Genomic DNA, 23,294 nt, shown 5'->3' with positions numbered 1-23,294 from the left:
GACGAATATGGTGCATCACAACAATCACAACGCTCACAAGAACATGAAGACAGAGGAGTCTGGCAGGACTCTCTGGCACACATGGCTCAATTCATGCTAGACTGCATTGAACGCGGCCCGCGCATTATTCACTATTCATTATTATTCATTATTCTGGAATCTGGACAACACCAATTACTGGGTTTATACCCAGTTTATACAAACACAATGTTAAAAAACTGATTGAAGAAAGTGTCCGACAAGTCAAAAATGGAACAATTCCAGCAGGCCCTTGAGGATGGAGACTTTAGAGAGGAGATTGACATCCTCCTCCTTCTCTAGCCAGTTGTACGCCGACAGACTGACTTCAGCAAACCCAGGAGGACCAGGAGGGCAGCAAAGAACACAAGCTGCTGCTAGTGCCCAAAAGGGAATGGTATTGGCAGTGTCCTTGGAGTGGGAACATTTTCTGACACCCATGCAGCAGCCCACAGAACAGCAATCGGGCAGTTCCACGTCCTCCAACACCAATCGCCTGGAGAAGATGGTCAAGGTCCAGGACTACATGTCAGATGGCGTAGCTGTGTTGAACAATCCATCTGCAGACAGACGGTGAGTGTGACAGGCAGCACAGAAGGACCATAGCAACTCACTCATAGTACCACAGTTTGATAGTGCTGCCCAAAAAATTATATGGATCTGTGGACCCGGGCACTGCGGGCAGTACTGGGAAGTGGGAACGCAGATTTTAGTACCTAAACACACGATACAACATGTTTTCCGGGGTCGGACTCTGAGGCACATACAGATGGTCCCGATCATCATCCTCATCATACAACTCTTCTCCTGAGTCTGACCCACCCACCACCTTTGCCACCCCAACATCCCCAGACACAGACCCCTCATCGTCCTCAACATTAACTTGGGATGCTGGCCTGAGCCAGACCTCCTCCTCCACATCAGGCCCCATCATCTCCTCAATGGCAGCCCTCATTAATCGCTCTGGCGACGGCCCGATGGACACAACGTTCTCCTCCGGGGAGGGCTGCTGCTGACCACTGGCTGCTGGGGTGGATGTTATAGCTTGCGTGGGGCGTTGGCTGTTGCTGTTGTTGGGAGTGCTGCTCACAGCGGAGGTCTCTGAGGAACTCATGGTGAGCTCATATAGTGGTTGGCGGTGAGTGGAGTATTACTGATCCCAGCAATATACACACTGACTGGCAGAGTACGCAATGCTATATAGTCTGGCTGAGCGGTGTACACAGAGTGGCAGTACACACAATGCTATATAGTCTGGCTGAGTGGTGTACACAGAGTGGCAGTACACACAATGCTATATAGTCTGGCTGAGCGGTGTACAGAGAGTGGCAGTACACACAATGCTATATAGTCTGGCTGAGCGGTGTACACAGAGTGGCAGTACACACAATGCTATATAGTCTGGCTGAGCGGTGTACACAGAGTGGCAGTACACACAATGCTATATAGTCTGGCTGAGCGGTGTACACAGAGTGGCAGTACACACAATGCTATATAGTCTGGCTGAGCGGTGTACACAGAGTGGCAGTACACACAATGCTATATAGTCTGGCTGAGCCGTGTACACAGAGTGGCAGTAAACAATGCTATATAGTCTGGCTGAGCGGTATACACAGAGTGGCAGTACACACAATGCTATATAGTCTGGCTGAGCCGTGTACACAGAGTGGCAGTACACACAATGCTATATAGTCTGGCTGAGCGGTGTACACAGAGTGGCAGTACACACAATGCTATATAGTCTGGCTGAGCCGTGTACACAGAGTGGCAGTACACACAATGCTATATAGTCTGGCTGAGCGGTGTACACAGAGTGGCAGTACACACAATGCTATATAGTCTGGCTGAGCCGTGTACACAGAGTGACAATACACACAATGCTATATAGTCTGGCTGAGCGGTGTACACAGAGTGGCAGTAAACACAATGCTATATATGGCGTGGCTGAGCGAGGTACACAGTGGCAGTACACACAATGCTATATAGTCTGGCTGAGCGGTGTACACAGAGTGGCAGTAAACACAATGCTATATATAGTGTGGCTGAGCGAGGTACACAGTGGCACTAAACAATGCTATACATAGTGTGGCTGAGCGAGCGGTGTACTACTGTTCCCAGCAGCGACACACAATGACTGGGGGGGACCCTGGCTAGCAAGGCTGGAGAGCGAACTACCCTGCCTGCCTACCCAAAGCTAAACCCACAGACAAATGGCGGAGATATGACGTGGTTTGGGTATTTATTTACCCGAACCACGTGACCCGTTCGGCCAATCAGAGCGCGTTCGGGGTCCGAACCTCGGGGAACGTTCGGCCATGCGCTCTTAGTTCGGCCATGTGGCCGAACGGTTTGGCCGAGCACCATCAGGTGTTCGGCCGAACTCGAACATCACCCGAACAGGGTGATGTTCTGCAGAACCCGAACAGTGGCGCCCAACACTAGGGTTACCTTTGCATAGTGTTGGAGACAGTGGCATAACAAAAGTCCACCTGACCCACACAATGGGGCCGTGCTCCTTCTGCCTCTTCTGCAGAGTAAGCATAATGGAGTACTGTAATATTTACCTGCTCTGGTGCTGCATAGTGTTGGGCGAACACCTGGATGTTCGGGTTCGGGAAAGTTCGCCGAACATGGCCGCGATGTTCGGCATGTTCGGGCCGAACCCCGAACTCCCCGAACATCCCGCTTTTGGGGGCCCTATGGGGTCGCAGGCATAAGGGGGGAGCATGCCCCGATTGCGGGGGGGTCGGAAATTCCCCCCACCCCCTCCGCTAGCGCTCCCCCCTCTGCCCGCTTCCCCATACAAAAGTTTAATGAAGTAAAACAGTACCGGTCCGGTGGTAGTGGGTGGCTGGCAGTGGGCGGCACTGTTTAGTGAGTGACTGAGGAGGAGGAGTCCGGAGAGTGACGCGTTGAGGGAGGCCGGGCAGCGGGCGGTTCAGCAGTAGTACGGTACTACTGCTGAACCGCCCGCTGCCCGGCCTCCCTCAACGCGTCACTCTCCGGACTCCTCCTCCTCAGTCACTCACTAAACAGTGCCGCCCACTGCCAGCCACCCACTACCACCGGACCGGTACTGTTTTACTTCATTAAACTTTTGTATGGGGTAGCGGGCAGAGGGGGGAGCGCTAGCGGAGGGGGTGGGGGGAATTTCCGACCCCCCCCCGCAATTGGGGCATGCTCCCCCCTTATGCCTGCGACCCCATAGGGGGGCAGTATTCGGCCGAACAGGGCCCTGTTCGACCGAACAGGGGCCCTGTTCGGCCCTGTTCGTGGCCATTTAGTAGTTCGGGGCGAACCCGAACTTAAAAGGCCGAACACCATCAGGTGTTCGGCCGAACTCGAACATCACCCGAACAGGGTGATGCTCTGCAGAACTCGAACAGTGGCGAACACTGTTCGCCCAACACTAGTGCTGCATCAAGTCCCCTCTTTTGCCTGTGAGCCACTCACTCTCTGTAACGATCGGTGTCAGCACGCAGAGAGAATCTGATTATTGGTGATCTGCAGTATCACCAAGAATGCAGATATATACCTGATTATGGATGATCTGCAGAATCACCAATAATACAGATATAGTACTAACCTCTGGACACCTGTATATAATCGTGAGTGTTTGGTGTAACAGTATGACTTTGAGTAACGCACCTGATGAGCAGGTGATCTTTAGGCAGTGTGGGCAACACTGCTATCAGAGAGCACAGAAACCTTCCAGCAGCCTGAGACTCTCTAAGGGGTGGAGTCAGGCTGAAGGTAGGAAGGACCAGGGCGTGAGTGACACCTGAAGGTGGATGTCACTGGAGACTATCTCTTAAGGGGAGAGATAGCTCTCGAGGTCGGGCAAGCCAGGTCGGCAACACACGGATAGACAAAGTACAAAGACAGAAAGCTGATTCGGTATCCAAGGCAAGTAGGGTTTGGCAACGGAATAACAGATATGCGTGGTACCGAATCAGAAAGCAGAGGAATAGTCAGGAAAGCAATAGGTCATAACAGATATCAAACAATGCCTAGTCTTGGGTGTGAGGTCCGTGGTCTCTACATCCTGGAACAAGTCTAATTAATAACAGAATGATAACACAAGTTCCCTAGTCTTGGGTGTGAGGTCAGTGGTCTCTACACCCTGGAACTAGTCTGAAGTATAACACAATAATAACAATAGAGGTAATCTGACTCAGTGTGAATTCCCAGGTCCTCCTGGTTCAAACACACTGCAGGATCTGACTAAAGTCTGAGTGCTTCCACGTAGTGTTCGCAACGGCAGACAACTAGTGAGTGGTCAGCAGTAACTATATATAGAGCAGCGCTCTCCGGCGCCACCCCTAAGTGATGAACCAATGGCTACCCGCTCTGAGGTCAGCTGACCAGCCTGGTCAGCTGATCCCTCCTTGGCCACCATAAAAGTTCTGCCTCTCAGCACGCGCGAGCGTATTCCTAAACCTATGTGAACTAACAGACTCAGCCACACCAGATGCACGCTGCTGCGTGCAAACCGCCGAGCTGGATGCGGAACCAGCCGCCTCTCTGTCCATACATGCGGTGGCTTTTCCGCGTTCCTTCAAATTACCAGACGCATGCTTCCGTGTGCAAACCGCCGCGCTGGACGCGGAATCAGCCGCCTTGCTGTCAGCACACGCGGCGGCTTTTCCGCATTCTCTCACACTGTATACTGCATATCTCCTACTCTCGATCACGTGAGATACACCGGAAGCCAGGTATGCAGCATAGACGGTGTGGCTCCATCACATTTTGACAATTTTTTTTTCCAATATGAACCACAGAACCTAATAAACTAGAGAACATTAATGTGTTCCCCAACCTGAAGGACTAGTATTTGAGGAATCTACTCCAGTTTGGAAGGAAGAGACCAACATTTTAAGTATTCACTTGTGGAGTCAACCCTGAAGAAGTTCAAGATTGCAATCCCAAAAGAATAGATTCACCAGTTGCAAGGGAAGACCCCTTGCTGTGCTTGCCTGACTCCCAGAGTAAGGCTTCCCCGGAGGGACATGGCTTTTCCCACCGAAACTGATAAGATACTTTGGATTTTAAGACTTTTCTACATTTTCCCCTTTGGATGAAGTAAACTCTGAAAGACAATACACAAGCTGACTCCAATGAAAATATTTAGCTGGGTTTTAATCAGATCTAATATTCTTCATTAATTTATGATCCACTGTAGCCTTAGAAGCTTTTTCTTTGCAAAATGTATGTGGGAGAGTAGTAAATCTGTACTTTGTGTTGCCAGGAAAAAGTCATTAAGATATCACACAAAGACTATTTTACGCAGTTGGAAGAGAGCCACCACCTTCACCACAGCCAAGAAGCTGCGGATAGCCCCCAAAATGACAAATTGCAGATGTAGAAACTGGAACATCAGCCAGAGAGATTACCTAAAGTATTTCACAGACTCATTGTGAATAGGGACAGCATTTGTGAAATCTCCTTCTCAGAAGGTGTACAATGAATGGAAACGGCTTCCTCATTATTTTTTCCCCTTTTAGTTTTGTATGAATTCACCTCCTGAGCATTTATGATAAGACAAAAGTACTCACTGGTTTTTGTTACTAGGAAAAGGGAGGGGTAGAAAAACATTCTCTTTCTAGCACTGGAACCTGCTTGACCAAGCCCCTTGTGAAGAAGGACTTTCACCACTTCTTCCATACAAGGGCATAACCATAAATCATGGGGTCCCCAAGCAAAGCTTTGATGGGGACCCCCTCAATGTTCACAACCTTTCACTTTCCAACCCCTTTGGACCCTCACAGCCTGGCGCCCATCTTGCAAGGGTCATAATAACACCTGATCTGAAAGATGGACCCATCTATAAGAGGGAGTGGAGTAGTAGTTGGCGCCCCCATACAGCTCTGGGCCCCTCTGCCGTTGTAGGGACTGCTCCCCTCTAGTTAAGCCCCTGTTTCCATAGCTACATGCATGGTGTGAGTCTGTCGAGAGCACCAGTCCAGCAAGGAAGGAGTCTAATGAGACACCAGAATCCCAGGAGTTAGTGAGGGCATCAATCAGTAGAGATGACTCGAACCTCCGAACTTGGAAAACTAGAAACATTTATGCTGGCCACAAAAGTGATGGAAAAGATGTTTCAAGGGGTCTAACACTTGGAGGGGCGCATGGCGGAGTGGGATAGATGCCAAAAGTCCCGGGGAAAAATCTGTATTTAACGCAAAGCAGCGTTTTTAAGGACCAAAATCACATTGAATGCTAAATTGCAGGCCTAACGTGCTTTAAAACATCTTGCATTTGTATACATCAATCAGGGAGTGTATTTAGAGTATTGCTTCACACTAACACACCAAACTCACTGTGTAACGCACCGCAAACAGCTGTTTGTGTAGTGACGGCCGTGCTGGACTGGTGCGCACGATGGCCTGAGTGCAGGCCGCGGCGGTTTTCAAGCCCATATGGTCGTCGGGCTGAGGTAGCTGAATGACAGAACAGTGACTGTCCAGCTGATCAAATTTGGTCTGTCCACAATGAAGCAAAAACCTTATTATCTTCGATGTGCCCCCCCCCCCCCCCACCCGAGACACTCTTGTAGCCGGCGGTCATTGCTTCATTGTGATACACAAGCCCCTTCACCGCGGCAAGGTAATGATCATGAAGGGGAATTGGCACAAGTACATGCCTTTTGTTTTGTTGTTGCAGCCGCAGTGCAGCCAGAAAAATTAGGCAGGCATGTAGATGTACCAGAAAAATTATTATAGCAGCTGCTGCTAGCAGTGGCCTTAAAAATTCAGGAATCCGCCTGGAGTCCTGGACCCTGTTGGTAGTGGTGGAGAAGGCAGTCAAGCGGCCTGCAGGCAGAGATGCTGTGTGGGGAGCGACTTAGTCTTGGGGCAGGTAGTCACACGGCGTGCAGGCAGAGATGCTGTGTGTGGGGACTGACTTAGTCTTCGGGCAGGCCTGACCGTGCTTGGCAGACCACGTGGTCAGATGGTCCCTTGACCCAACGCTGTCTGCCAGAGATGACACCACTTGCCTTTCAACATCACGGTACAGTTTGGGTATCGCCTTTTTTGAGAAAAAATTTCTTCTCTTCCACTGCATTGCCTGGATTTGCTTTTGTGTGCTGCTTTCCCTCAGGTGGTCATCCCATTGCAGTTTGTGCTTTGTAATCATGTGCCTTCGTAAGGTAGTTGTCCCTACGCGGGACTTGGTCTTTCCACGGCTCAATTTTTGGTGGCAGAGAGTACAGACGGCATTGCTCTCATCTGAGGCAGACACACAAAAAAATTTCCACACCGCTGAGCCCTGGGGTGATGGCACTTTGGTGGTGGCGGCCGGCTGAGTGTTAAGTGGGGTGCCAGAATCAGAGCAGGAGGAGGAAGATATGTCACGCTTCCGTGCGGAAGCTGAGAAAAATGAGGTGTTCTGTGTTAAATAGTCAACTACAATATTGGGGGTTGATGGCACGTGCCTTCTTCTGAACACTGTACTTTGGTCGCAGGCCACACAAAATCACGACAGCGTGACCTCGAACAGACCTGCCAGGCCTGCCTCTGCTTTTTGTTTTGTCCATATTGGGGGGGGGGGGGAGATGAAGTGGAAGGTATGCACTGACTTGACTAATCAGTCAGTCACACAGGTGCAGTTAACAGGTATGCACGGAGTGGTATATCACACTGCGTGTGCTCACGTAGGTAGGTGGGTGCACTGAAGTGCGCAAAAGGTAGTAGGTATATGCAGTGATGGGTATTACATGTGTACCTGTCACACACAGACAGGCACAGTGACACTGACTGTCAGGGCTGTATATAATGCAAGTGGGCCACACAAAATAAAAAAAAATAGCTCACAAGAACAAGATTAGCTCTCAAAAGAGCTGTTAAGGGGTGCTTTTTTAGCAATAACAATCAGCCAGGAGCAAGCTAACAAGCCTACAGGAGCCTAACTAAGCTTTCCCTATGAGAGTCTGCAGCAGCTATCCCTTCACTAATTACTGCAGGCACATGAGTGAGTCCACTGCCTGACGCTGCCTGCCTTTTATAAGAGAGGGTGGGGCTCCAGGAGGGAGTGTAGCTTAATTGGCTACAATGTGCCTGCTGACTGTGATGTAGAGGGTCAAAGTTGACCCTCATGATGCACTATGGGGGCGAATCGAACTTCCGGAAAAGTTCCCGGTTCGCCGTGATCGCGAACCACGGAAGTTCGCCGGGAACTGTTCGCCGGCGAACCGTTTGGGCCATATCTACCAATCAGGATAGGGAATTCAGACATAAATAGCTCCAACTTGGTGCTCTAATCGATGGGAAATTGAGCTTCATAAACCAAAAACTCAGGTGCAGTCAAATTTTCTACTTTCATCTGAGGAACGTTGCAAAAGTTACCAGGATGACTTCCAGTAATCCAATCAGTCACTGCCAGTCATGGGCTTATGCGCATGCGTGGCTCAGTCACAAGCATCCCCACCACACTTCTGTCCCCTGGAGCATTCTGCGACTGTGCAGTACTACTGCGCAGGCACAGAATGGTCCAGGGCATAGGTGCACGACGAGGGGTGCTCGCGCAGCTGAGCCGTGCATGCACGGAAGGCCACAACGGTCCGGATTCCCCGGAGTCCTATCAGCTTAACTTGTTGCTGACCTCGCCACGCCGATGGGCGTGGCTGCGGCGGCAGCCCCAGGACCGCCTAATGCCGATTGGTGTACTGTGTGCCTGTTTTGCAGGAGAATGCATACTCTGCTTCGTGCGCATCTCCGCTTGGTAGGCGGTTCTGCAGCGAGGCCTTAAAGCTGCAGTGGCTAATTTAACAAAAAATGGCCTGGTCTTTAGGGGGGTTTAACACTGCGGTCCTCAAGTGGTTAATGGAGGGGCCAAGGAGGATGGTGAGGGAGGCCATGGTACTTATGGGGCTGGAGGGCTGCCAACCCTAGTTCACACCTTCATCACATCATGGCTGGACTAGTGGACTACTGCAATGCTCTCTATAAAGGCCTTCTAAACAAAGACCTGTACTGCCTACAATTAGTACAGAATGCTGTTGTCAGATTGCAAACAGATCAGCCTCACCACTGTCACATTACACCAATTCTTCGCTCATTGCACTGGCTACTTGATATGGCCCGAACTTTTCCCCCGGCGGACAGTATTCTGCGAACATCTGCTCCTCGCATTCGTGGCAAACAGATAGCATTTGGCGTGTTCGACTTGCCCCCATACATCATCATTGAGCTAAACCTTGACCCCTTACCTCACAGTCAGCAGACACATGGCAGCCAATCAGCTAGCACCCCCTCCTGGACCCTCTAACCCCCCTATCAAAAAGCAGTTGCGATGACCATGGAAGATTCATTCTCTGCTGGCTGCTGACTGTTAGTGAGAGCAGGGTCAGACTTGCTGCAGATAGGTATGGAAAGCATTAGCTAGGCCTGTGTCATTGTTCCTCACTTGCTGTGAAAGGACCCCAAACAACCTTTTTGAGGGCTAGCATATCGGTCTCCTGTGTTTTTTTTTTTTTGTGTGTGTGACACTCCACAGCCCACTGACACCCAGAGCTGTGTGCACACTACTGCTGTTGCTACATTAGTTGCACGTACAGTACCACTCCAGTGCATTATTATTTCACTGTATTCTGATAGTACTAATGTGATTCCTGCCCTTTAGGGATTAAAACCCGACATTGCATCAACTCTATAATTTTTGGTGGGACTCTTGGCATGGATCCCCCTCCAGCATGCCACAGCCCAGGTGTTAGAACCCTTGAAACAACTTTTCCATCACTTTTGTGGCCATAAACAGTCTTTGACCGTTTTAAAATATGCCTGCCCATTGAAGTCTATGTTCATGACATTCTATGTTCACAACATCTCTACTGGCTAGTGGCTACCTTTAAAATGGAGAATACTCTTCAAGATTGGACTGTTGACTTTCAAATCCCAACACACTTTGGGCCCTGGATACATAGGGATTTGCTGAAACTGCACCACACCTCTCCATAACTTCAGATCAGCTGGTTTCATAAACTTGAATTTCCCAGAGTGCACCTCAAAACCTTTGGAGCCAGAGCTTTCTGTCATGTTGCCCCTATGCTTTGGAACTCCCTATCACACCCAGTAAAGACAGCCCCATCCCTGGGGTTATTTAAGTCCAGACTATTAAACCACCTGTTTAGCCCTACATTTGAGGACTTGTAGAATTCTGCAGCTGTACCACAATTTACCATTTAACCAATTACTGGTCTGAACCACGCTTATGTACTTTGAGTCTTACAGGGGAAAAGCACTTTACAAATGTTGTTTGTTGTTGTTGTTGGTAAGAGCACCTGCAAATTGGTAGTATTTTCAAAGCAGGTTATTTCGACGCTCAGGGATCAGTTACAATGCAGTTCTGTGAACAGGCCTATAGAATTGTATGGGCATTGAGTTGACATGCAGAATTGTTCTGCAACGCAACTGACCACTGTGAAATAGCCCTGATGGTATGAAGAAAATATACTCAGTTCCTGTCTTCTACCAAGAACGAAGAAAGGAGACTTGCATGCAAGCCAAAATTATTTGCATCTCATTGGTCATCTCCTCTGCTTTTATATCAGATGAAGAACGCCGAAATAATGTTTGACACAGTTACGGTAATGTGCATGTTTTACCCATAGGAATTTGTTTTTTATCATCTTATTAAAGCGGACCCAAACCAAACATTTTTTTTTATTAAAAATATTTAGTTGCACCACTCTGACACATACAAAGATAAATAATCACTCCTTCAAACCTATGATCATTTCAGTGCATGCTTTTCACCCTTCTCTTTTTATATCTAGGGTTATACTGGGGGCAGCCATTAGCAATTCCTCCATTGCCAGACACCATCTACTCTACCAGTTTGCCGGAAAAATCCCGGCAATTTGAAAAGAAGGCAGGGGTTCCTCCAATAAATGTAAAATATTTTATATTTGTCATCATGCAGCTGAAAAAAGGCTCCTATTTATTATTATATATTAGAAAATAGGTTTTATTTCTGAAATCTTATATTTTTAATTTGGGTCCACTTTAACAAAGGTTTAGTTTATACTGTAAGACATTTAGGAGTTTAAAAGTCATTATGATTTGTTGAGGGAGAACCGTTTAAACAATGTGATCCCTTTCCTTAATCCTGATTTTCCCTTCCTTTCTGGCACATGGTGCAGGAAAACGCCTGCCATAACATGTTGACATCTTTTATGCCGTAATTTCAGACCAGACATTAATCAATAAGACAAGGCTGGGTGATTAGAAGATTTGCGCTGGAGTGTCACTTGTGAGGATAGTGGGTGAGGCTCGTTAGTGTTGTTTTTTTTGTTTTTGTTCTTTTCTATTATCTAGGACTAACTCGTATCTCTATGGCTAGTCCTTCAGCTTCGCAAGCACCCTCCAGGCTGGACCAAGCAGCGACCACTCCTCTTCATGGTTCACTGATATGTGAATAAAAAGAAAAAAGGAAGATCATGTAAAACTGTTTTTATTTAAAATGTTTGCAGTACAAAAGCAAAAACGAGTGTAAAAGGCTTTTTCAGGCTGGCTTTGCTCCCGGTGTCTGCCCACACATGCTAGGTCCTACTCCCATTCATGTGCACCACCGCTAAACATCCATGCATTTAATGTGTAAAAAATTCCGTGTGATGCCAGACCGCCTTATGGCAAAACACCGTGCTGCATAGCCATTGCGTAATGTGTAAGACGCATGTGTAAAATGTACTACGTCACTCTGCAGCTCCTCCCAATGCGTTTCGTTGCGTGGACACTCATCAGAGGCCTGGAAAAACCAGCTGGATGAACACCAAAAAAAGTCACATTGGCCTCAATTCACTAAGATCATGCTAGAGATAATAAGGCAAGAGAAAACTTACCTCCACACGTGAGAGAGTTATCTTACCTCTTCATTCCTTAAAGAGGAACTGTAACGACAAAACGGCCCCTGGGGGGTACTCACCTCGGGTGGGGGAAGCCTCAGGATCCTAATGAGGCTTCCCACGCCGCTGTAGCCCCTCGGGGGTCTCGCTGTAGCCCTCCGTGCAGCGGTGACGCAATATTTACCTTCCTGGCTCCTGCGCAGGCGCTCTGATGCCTCTCGGCGCCGAAGTAGGCGGAAATACCCGATCGCCGTCGGGTCTGCTCTACTGCGCAGGCGCAAGTTTCCGGCGCCTGCGCAGTAGAGCGGACCCGATGGAGATCGGGTATTTCCGTCTATTTCCGTGCCGAAAGTCGCCACAGCGCCCCCGCTGGAGCCAGCAAAGGTAAATATTGAACTGACAGTCGGCACAGTCGCCGGCTGTTCGGAGGGCTGCGGCGAGACCCCCGTGGGACAGAGGACGGCGTGGGAAGCCTCATTAGGATCCGGAGGCTTCCCCCACCCGAGGTGAGTACCCTCCAGGGGAGGTTTTTGTTGTTACAGAGTCTCTTTAAGTTACCTCTTCTGTAGTTAATTTACCTCCTCTGTAGTTAATTTACCTCCTCTGTAGTTAATTTACCTCCTCTGTATTTATTTTCACATGCAGCTAATTAACAGCCTGTCTTTAACTCTGGAGTTATTTTAAGGATTGGAGAGTTAATTTAAAGACAGAAGAGTTAACTTTAGGCTTGCCTGAGGTAAAATGTTTCCTGAATACTACATGCCTTATCACCATGGTAACAACTCTAGAAGCGTTATTAAAGACAGGAGATAAGTTTAGTGAATTGAGGCCATTGTGTGTTGCGTGTGCAAACGTGACGCATAATGTGAAGTATACAGTACATAATAAAATACGCTTCACTGCAACTGCGAACAGAGTCTGTTAATACATAGCATGCCTTGCGTTATTGTGATAGATTCTGCCGAGCTGCACTGCTAACACGCCAATATGAATGTACTATTACATTTTAATGGTACTGTGGTTGCTAGGCTATTACATTGTCCGTTGGGACAACAGGCTTCTTCTGTGCAGAGTTACTGATCTTTACAACTGCACCTATCTGACCCCACCCATCCCCATCTCTCCACGATAATGGATGGTGCTCAACCTCTTTGTGATAGATAAGACACGATGAAGCTCCATTATGCAGTCCTGACAGTTCTCCTTGCAGTGGATCGAAACTTTCAAATCTAATGTTTAAGAAAACTTGAAGAGACTCTGTAACAAAATTTTCAGCCTTATTTCTTCTATCCTATACGTTCCTATACCTGTTCTAATGTGCTATGGATTACTGCAGCCTTTTCTAGTTGCACTGTCTCTGTAATATATCTAATCTTCTTTTCTTTGTCAAGCCTTGTCAAGCCAGGGAGGACTGTGCTGCCTCTGCTGTGATAGGGAGAAGCTATGTAGGCTCCCTGCCCCCTGTCGGCTCTGTGTGTGTGCTGTGTGTATGAGTCCATGCAAGGTCTCTGCTCACAGCTAGCCTGTCTGTGACCTTGTGAACAGCTGTGAGTGCAGAAAGATCAGTTCAAAGCCCAGACAAGCAGCTTAAAGAGACTCTGTAACAAATTGTTTATCTTTATTTCTTCTATGCTATAAGTTCCTATGCCTTTTCTAATGTGGTCTGGCTTACTGCAGCTTTTCCTAATTGCACAGTAGCTGTGTTATCTCTGTTATATGATCTAATCTTCTCTCTATAGTCGGCACAGTCAGGCTGAGGCAGTCAGACTGGAATGTGCAGGGCTGCTTGTGATTAGCTAGAAGCTGTACACACCCCCTGCAGGCTCTGTGTGACTAACACACTCTGCTTAGCTGAGCCTATTAGAAGCTGGTTAGTTTGTTTGTAAACACTGCCTAAAACTGGCAATTACAAGCCAGGTTTGCAGCAGAGAATGGCAGAAACAGCACAGAGGGGACCAGGAGCACATAATGAATAGAATGGTATGCTTTTTATTGTAAGAATTTCAGAGTACAGATTCTCTTTAAGGCAACAAGTGGGAGTAACATTCCAGCAGTCAAGTCACGTTTGAGAGGAGCCTCTGCAAACAGGCACCTGCTCTGATGATATATTTCCTGTTTGGCGGCCATCTTCATTGTTTACAAAAACAATGAATAAAAGTTATTTTATCACCAGGGCTAGAAGAAAAAAACAAACAGGCTGGTACTTCAATCTGACATGTCCGATCGGGATTCGATTCAATTTAATTTGCCATTGCAAAACAATGGCAAATTGAATCGAATCCTGACCGGACATGTCGGATTTAATCGAATCGAATCAATGAATAGAATGCAATTGAATCGAATTGGACAAAATATTGTATGGTGTAGATGGGGCTTAATACTGAATGGTCTGAATCAGCCTAAACAGTACTGGTTTTAGCTGGCGGAGAGATAGCAAAATACGCTCTATTGTGTAATGTTGAGAAAGTTAAGCAACATGTTTTGCAGAATATTTCCTTCCTTTGAATGCACAACCTTGTGTCTTTAAGACCTATATAAATATGGCAGTATTTACTATTTACTATGTCCAAGGGTTGCTGTTGTAGATTGAAATCTGAAGACTGTCTAAAAGTAACTCAAAGTTAGTGGGAGTGTATAAAATTGCTTATTAAAGAATCTGATGTATATCATATGAAGAACCGTATATAGGTCATGTTAGAATAAATGTTATCCTTTTATATGTAAATAGGAAATATGAACCAAAAATGGTTCATCAAGATCATATGTCAGAATACATAAACAAATATCTCCTATAAGTAAAAATATATATATTTTCGATCCTACTAATATAATAAATGGGAACGTTCGGATATTTGGATGTTTGGATGTTTGTTACTGTAGGCGGAGACAAATGCAAATTTCACTGAGAAAATGTAAACTGCAGCAATTCTTACACTGTTAATGGCAGGGTTCTCAAACTTTGCACAATTGGTCACTGAGTGACTGGGATTAATATTCAGAGAAGTGGGTGGAGCCTACAAAAGCCAATCAAAATTCACCTATTGATTTTCAAGGGGAATATGTAATTGCTACCATTCTTGCACTGTTAATGGCACAAGCCTTAAACCTGGTACAGTTGGTCATTGGGTGACTGGGGTTCAAATTCAGACAAAGGGGTGGAGCCACAAACAGCCAATCAGATTTGTTTAATCTCAATGCAAATTATTGATGCCAAAGACCGCAAAGCTCACAAACTTGGTTATTGAGTAGTTGTGTGTTAGGGTTAGAAATAGTAGGCGGAGCCAACACCAGCCAAATACATACCTGAACAATGTTAGGAAATAAGTGGGTAGAGAAAAATACAAATTTAATTGCGCAAATGTAAACTGCAGTCATTATTACACTGTTAATGGTAGGGTTCTCAAACTTTGCACAGTTGGTCACTGGGCGACTGGGATTAATATTCAGAAAAGTGGGTGGAGCCTATAAAAGCCAATCAAAATCCACCTATTGATTTTTAAGGGGAATATTTAATTGCTGCCACTGTTAATCACCTGTACCTGGTACAGTTGGCCATTGGGTGATTGGGGTTCAAATTCAGAAAAGGGGTGGAGCCACATCCAATCAGATTAATTTTATTTCATTGCAAATTATTGATGCCAAAGACCGCAAAGCTCACATACTTGGTCATTAAGTAATTGTGTGTTAGGGTTAGGAAAAGTGGGCAGAGTCAACAACACTAGCCAAATACATACCCGGGCAACGCCGGGCGTCCAGCTAGTTATTAATAATAGGAAGAACAGATAGTATTATATTTTTCATAGATTGTTAGGGGATAGTAATATATATTTTCTAAAAGTTTTCTTTTTTCTCTCCCTGTCATGATAAAACTGGAGAGCACTGCTTTGGTTAATCATCTAACTCTAAGTAACTCTATTTGCAAGAATTCCAGAAATACAACAATGGCTGTAAATAGTTCCAAGCTGACTCTGTGTATTTCTCAAATAGACCTTATGTACTGAAAGTTTGCCCATTATTTCTTCATAGGGAATAGTAAATAATTATTAATCTCCTTAAAGGGGAACTGAAGAAAGAGGTATATGGAGGCTGTCATGTTTATTTCCTTTTAAGCAATACCAGTTGCCTGGCAGCCCTGCTGATCCTCTGCCTCTAATACTATTAGCCATAGCCCCTGAACAAGCATGCAGCAGATCAGGTGTTTCAGTGGTTCAGACTTATAAGTCTGATCTGACAAGACTAGCTGCATGCTTGTTTCTGGTTTTAATCAGATACTACTGCAATGAAATAGACCAGCAGGGCTGCCAGGCAACTGGTATTGATTAAAAGGAAATAAACATGACAGCCTCCATATACCTCTCTCTTCAGTTCCCCTTTAAAGGGTCACTTAAAGTGAACCTTAAGTGTAAAAAATAAATTGAGTTTTACTCACCTGGGGCTTACCTCAGCCCCCTGCAGCTGATCGGTGCACACGACGAGTCGCTCTGATGCTCCGTGTCCTGCTGGTGGCCACTTCCGGTTTCGCCGTCAGGACCCGACAGGCTGGGAAGGCGGCCGTTTCTATGCGTTCCCAGCCAAAATAGCACCCCTATGCAGCCATATGGCCGCATAGGGGTGCTATTTTGGCTGGTAACGCGTAGTATCAGCCGCGTTCCCCAGCCTGACGGGTCCTGACGGCGAAACCGGAAGTGGCCGCCAGCGGGACCCGGAGCATCAGAGCGACTCGTCGTGTGCACCGATCAGCTGCAGGGGGCTGAGGTAAGCCCCAGGTGAGTCAAACTCAATTTATTTTTTACACTTAAGGATCACTTTAAGTCTATAAAAAAAAAATGAGTTTTACTCACCTGGGGCTTCCACCAGCCCCCTGCAGCTGTCCCGTGCCCACGCAGTCTTGCTCCGATGCTCCTGGCCCCGCCAGCAGCTACTTCCGTTTTCGGCGACAGGCGCTGACAGGCCTGGGAACGAGAGTGATTCTTTGCGTTCCTGGCTGCAATAGCGCCCTCTATACTGCTGTTGCGGCCAGGAATGTGAAGAATCACTCATGTTCCCAGGCTTGTCGGCGCCTGTCGCCGAAAATGGAAGTAGCTGCCGGCGAGACCAGGAGGATCCGAGCGAGACTGCGTAGGCACCGGACAGCTGCAGGGGGCTGGTGGAAGTCCCAGGTGTGTAAAACTCATTTTTTTATAGCCTTAAGTGTCCCTTTAAGCTGAGGAAACACAGGTCAGACGTTATTTTTTTGTGATTTAATAACGCCACCTGCTGGGGAAATAACCGCATAACAGCATAAATTATTGGTGATCCAATGATGACACCTACTGGTGATGGCAAAACACTGCAAGTTAAAAAAAATTTTTTTTTTTCTGGCCAGGTCATTATTAACGTGTAAACGTTTAAAGTACATCATTATTAACGTGTAAACACACCAACTGGCCACTGATAGGTTGGAAGATCTAATCTCCTGGGCAGGTTCATAGATAGCGATGAAAATAAAAATGGCAGGGCATCAAAGAAGATCATCAAACACATCACCTGGGACACACAACATCTGAAAGTTTGTTGCATTCTTTCATATTTGTACCAATATATTAGGGATTGTTTGATAAAAGAACTCATAAAGCGGGCATATCTGTATATCAGAGATCAAAATTACTACTTTAAAAGGTGTCTTAAGTTATGTCGATATCATAGTCACAGCTATTGTGACATCATCATAGCGGGTTCATATCCACGCCTTAATTTGTAATTTGCTGACAACTCATGGCTGGTCTCCTGTATATGAGAGAGTATGGCCAAACTGCTCAGATACGGGACCGCTCATGCCTGCCACAGTGCTGTAATCTTTGGTGGCAGAGATGGTCTTGGTGGTGGTCAGTGCCGGACTGTGAGCTGGAAATGCTGAGGGAATCCACTTGTTGGCCAAGCAGCAGTAATTCGGTGTTGCTGCTCACAGTGAGGACTTGCTGCAGGTAACAGTAAAAAAAAGGGCGCAGGAGGCTAGTGGACAAATCGGGCGCCGCCATTCACTCCCATAATAAATATCGTTTAATGGGCGCCCGACAGGAAAAAAGGGCGCCGGAGAAAAATAACGTTTTAAAAGCGGCGCCCGGAGACTTAATGTTTTATAACTGCTTCTCATGATTACACATTATTTAATGATTTATACATTTTTTAATATTATTTTTAAACGAAAAACAGTACAATATTTTTTGCAAACATTATTTTTAAACGAAAAACAGTACAAATTTTTTTACATTATTTTTAAACGAAAAAACGCACAATATTTTTTTTAAACGTTATTAATGCTTATCACAGGGGGGTCTTACGTTTAGGCACCACCAGGGGGGTCTTAGGTTTAGGCACCACCAGGGGGGTCTTAGGTTTAGGCACCACCAGGGGGGTCTAGGGGTTAGGGGTAGGTACAGGGAGGGTTACTTACTAATTTTTTTAAACGTTATTATACGTTTCACTTTTTAAACGGAAGATTAACGTTTTCACAATTGACGATTTCATGAACATTATTTAATGATTTATAACTTTATAAAACATTATTTTTAAACGAAATATAGTACATTATATTTTTAAACGTTATCCATGTTTATCGTTTAAAACCCCGCGCCCTTTTTTCCCAGCGCCCCTTTTTAACGTACGCCTTGCTGCAGGTTTCTATTGGGAGTGATAACTTGGGGTTACTGCTGCTTGGCCAGCAGGTGGACTTCCACCGTTTTTCCACCTCCCAGTCCAACTGGTGGTGGTGTGACACCAAATGCTAGTTTCACTCAGGGCATTGTGAAAACCAAGTCTGGCCCATTCCTACAGCATGTACTACTGGTGATGATTAGTGTTGGTGAAATGGATAATTTAGCTTTTGTGAAATTTTGCATAATTGTCACAATTATAATCCAAATCATAGTAACAAGTTTGCATGTAATCTTGGTTTTGTTTAAAGAGAACCCGAGGTGTGTTTAAAGAATGTTATCTGCATACAGAGGCTTGATCTGCCTATACAGCCCAGCCTCTGTTGCTATCCCAAACCCCACTAAGGTCCCCCTGCACTCTGCAATCCCTCATAAATCACAGCCATGCTGTGAGGCTGTGTTTACATCTGTAGTGTCAGTCTCAGCAGCTCCCCCGCCTCCTGCATAGCTCCGATCCCTGCCCCCGTCCCTTCCCTCCAATCAGCAGGGAGGGAAGGGATGCAGGCGGGAACTGGAGTTCTGCAGGAGGCAGGGAGAGCAGCAGACTGACACTATAGAGATAAACACAGCCAGCTCTGACAAGCTGTTTGTCAGTAGCCTGGCTGTGATTTATGAGGGATTTCAGAGTGCAGGGGGACCGTAGGGGGGTTTGGGATAGCAACAGAGGCTGGGCTGTATAGGCAGATCAAGCCTCTGTATGCAGATAATATTCTTCAAACCCACCTCGGGTTCTCTTTAAGCAAAAAAGGACATCTGCACTCCTTAAAATGAGTGGTGTGCAAGGTACTGGACAATTGAGTCATATAAGCAAAAAAGAACAAGAACACTGTACATGAACACTGCACCAACAATTAAATGTACAAATAGTAAGCTTTATTGAACAACAGAGTAAACATTAAACCAATTAAAAAGAGGTATAAACCACTAGAAAAAAAAACCTATTGGACACATGATAAATGTCAAAGAAATAACAATGGTACCTCACCTCTGAACAATGAATAATTACCTGAGCTGCAAAATCATTTGTTCACTAAAGCTTACTATTTGTACATTCAGTTGGTGGTGCATTGTTCATGTACACGTCTCTTTTTTGCTTGTTTTCTATAATCTTGGTTTTGTGTAATTTTTGCAAATCATGTAGAGTACGTTTACAGAATTCACTTAAGTATTTTGAACATACAGTATGTTTGCATGGATGAGTCTATGGCCCATATGCAATTAACTTTTTTTCTCCTTAGAGATAATTTTTCATCTTGTATTTAAAATATTTTTTTCAGCACTTTGCAATTGAAAAAAGTACCAAACAATAGGTGAAAAGGTGCTGTTAAAATTATTTTGCGTATTTTCTTGCTTGTTGGGTGTTTAACCACTTGAGGGCCACAGAGCTAAACCCCCCAAAGACCAGGCCATATCTATATATATATAATAGGCTAAGTGCCTCAACCTTGGAGCAAGAAGAAGAAGTAGCTCCTCGCCCCCGGGGCCGGTCCTAGACTTTTCGCCACCCCCACCCCGCCCCAGCCGTGGGTGGAGGGCTGCCGAGCTCAAGGGGGTAGCAGGCAGGAAGGGGGTATTGTGCACAGCGGCAGGGAGGGGGTCAGACCCCCCCCTACCCTCGCCTGGGTCCCCCATCTATGCTCCCCCTCAAGCTTAACTTTAGCAGCAGCCGCCGCTATTATTAATGGCAGTGGGCGGGGATGACTCACCTCTTCCGCGTTCCAGTGTACGTTCCACTATCGTCACTTCCTGCAATGCTGCCCACTTAAAATAGAGTGGGCAGCATTGCAGGAATTGATGATAGTGAAACGCACGCTGGAACAAGGAAGAGGTGAGTCATCCCCGCCCACTGCCTCTTAGTAATAGCAGCGGCTGCTGCTAAAATTAAGCTTGAGGGGGAGCACAGATGGGGGACCAAGGTGAGGGGGGGGGGGGTCCAACACCCCTCTCCGCTGCTTAAGCTGGAGGGAGAGCGCACATGGAGGACCCAGGTGAGGGAGTGGGGTCCAACCCCCCTCCCCGCCGCAAACTTAATCTACAGGGGGACCAGGGGCGCCTCTAGCCATTTTGTCACTCCAGGCAAGAGAACCTGTGGCGCACCCGCCCCCATGGCGCCCCCCATGAAAATAACTGTAATGCCAGGAAATAGTTTCACCAGGAAATAATCGTAATGTAGCAGCGTTTCACTATAAAATAATCATATTGCAGCAGTGTTTCACCAGAAATTACACTTATTGTGGCAGCGTTTCATCAGAAAATATATGTAAATGTGTCAGCGTTTCACCAGAAAATACACATAATGTGAGCAGTGTTTCACCAGTAAATACACACAGGCAGAGCTCCTCTACCCCCCCCCCCCTTTCCCATTAGTTCCCCCTTATAGCCCTGATATCTACCTGCACTTATAAAAAAAATAACATTTACTCACCTGCAGAAGACTCCCTCCCGGCCTCCCTCTTGCGCAGCAGCTCCCCTGATTATCTTCATACAGCAACTCCAGCTGCAAAACACCTGCGCTGACAGGCAAAGCAAGGCTACGGGAAAATTGCACCCAAAAGTACTGGAGAAACAAATAGTCTCCAGTGCAGGGCTCCAGACACTATTTTCCTGTAGCCCTTCTCTGCCTGCCGGAACCCACAGACTCCGCAGGCTGCAGAAATGAGCTTACGGGCTGCTGCCAGTGAATTGGCGTGGTGTCTATTGGATGCTGCAAGCCAGTTCACCACCTGCATACACATCATCTGGCAGGGGGTGGCCGCGGCCCCCCATCCCCCCCTTCCGATCGCGCACAGCATTCTTGACCGCCAGGTCGGCCTAGTGGACCAGGCGCCTCTGCAAGAGGGTCAAAAGGAGGCACAAAGGGGGACACAAGGAGTCACAAAGGAGGACAGAAGGAGTCACAGGGGGACTAAAGGGGGGACAGAAGGAGGCACACAGGGGGACAGAAGGAAGCACAATGGGGGACAGAATGAGGCAAAAAAGGGGGACAGAAGGATATACAAAGGGGAACAGAGTGAGGCACAGGGGGACTAAAGAAGGCACACAGGGAGACAGAGCGAGGCACAATATGGGGAAAAAAGGAGGCACACTGGAGGACTAAAGGAGGCACACAGGGGGACAGAAGGAGGTACACAGCGGGACCAAAGGAGGCACACAGGGGGACCGAAGGAGGCACAGGGAGACAGAAGAAGGCACACAGGGGGCAATATGAGGCAAAAAGGGGGACAGAAGGAGGTACAAAGGGGGACAGAGGGAGGCACAATGTTACTGAAGAAGGCACATGGGGCTGCCGCAGCAGCCACGCCCATTGGAATGGGGCGGTCTTTAGGTAGTTAAAAGGCATTCTATATACAAGTTGCCAAAATATGGGCCTATGTGTGACATGTGCATGTGACGTGTATGTACAGTGCACATAAATAACTATGCTGTGTTCCTTTTTTTCTTTCTCTGCCTGAAAGAGTTAAACATCAGGTATGTAAGTGGCAGTTCCTGTCTGAGTCAGGACTGGGTCAGACTACAGTGTGACCCTCACTGATAAGAAATTACAACTATAAAACACTTTTCTAGCAGAAAATGGCTTCTGAGAGCAGGAAAGAGATAAAAAGGGTAAATAGTTCATAGATATAACTCTGGCATACTCCAATGAATGTCACTGAGCAAAAACAATAAAACAGTAAAAACTTAAAAAGTAGATTTAAATATAAAATAAAACTGTGGGTTATCTTAAAAAGTCATTTTTAGGAGAAGGAGGATAGATAAAATTGTTTATTTCATTAGCTTATTTTCACCTCAGGTGTCCTTTAAGTGTACATTTGTATTTCATAACAGCATGATTTCTTTTCTGCTCTTCACAGTTTTTCAAGATGTCCACGTGATGATTTTTGTCGGCTTTGGCTTCTTGATGACGTTCCTGAAGCAATATGGCTTCAGCAGTGTCGGCTTCAACTTCCTCATCGCAGCCCTTGGCCTTCAGTGGGGGATTTTAATGCAAGGATTCTGGCATTTACATAATGGGAAGATTGAGGTTGACATCACAAAGTAAATATTCTAGGATCTCTTTGTATTCCCTATATTGGCCTCAATTCACTAAGATCATGCTGGAGGTAATAAGGCAAGAGAAAACGTACCACCACACAGTAAGAGAGTTATCTTATCTCTTCATTCCTTAAGTTACCTCCTCTGTAGTTAATTTACCTCCTCTGTAGTTATTTTCACACGCAGTTAATAAACAGCCTGTCTTTAACTCTGGAGTTATTTTAAAGGGAAGGTTCAGGGACGCCTTGAAAAAAATAAAAATCCATATCCACTTACCTGGGGCTTCCTCCAGCCCGTGGCAGGCAGGAGGTGCCCTCGCCGCCACTCCAGAGGCTCCCGGTCGTCTTCGGTGACCGACCCGACCTGACCAGGCCGGCTGCCAGGTCGGGCTCTTCTGCGCTCCAAGGACGGGCTCTTCTGTGTCCCACGCGGGCGCGCTGACGTCATCGGACGTCCGCCGGGCTGTACTGCGCATGCGCAGAACTACTGCGCCTGCGCAGTACAGCCCGGAGGACGTCCGATGACGTCAGTGCGCCCGCGTGGGACGCAGAAGAGCCCGTCCTTGGAGCGCAGAAGAGCCCGACCTGGCAGCCAGCCTGGCCAGGTCGGGTTGGTCACCTAAGACGACCGGGAGCCTCTGGAGCGGCGGCGAGGGCACCCCCTGCCTGCCACGGGCTGGAGGAAGCCCCAGGTAAGTGGATATGGATTTT

The 23,294-nt window shown here is 46.9% G+C and overlaps 1 protein-coding gene across 2 annotated transcripts in view; it reads left to right on the top strand.

Moving 5' to 3' along the window:
- The window catches only part of RHAG (Rh associated glycoprotein), a 96,253-nt gene that overhangs the window by 32,073 nt on the left and 40,886 nt on the right, over window positions 1-23,294 (top strand). For both annotated transcript variants that reach the window (XM_068278986.1, XM_068278984.1), the window contains exon 2: window positions 22,404-22,587. In XM_068278986.1, coding sequence (XP_068135087.1) covers window positions 22,404-22,587 — 184 coding nt within the window. The remainder of the gene's footprint in view (window positions 1-22,403; window positions 22,588-23,294) is intronic.

This window comes from Hyperolius riggenbachi, chromosome 4 (genome assembly GCF_040937935.1).
Source record: "Hyperolius riggenbachi isolate aHypRig1 chromosome 4, aHypRig1.pri, whole genome shotgun sequence".
Lineage (NCBI taxonomy): Eukaryota > Metazoa > Chordata > Amphibia > Anura > Hyperoliidae > Hyperolius > Hyperolius riggenbachi.
This window is presented reverse-complemented; position numbering and strand designations above follow the sequence as displayed.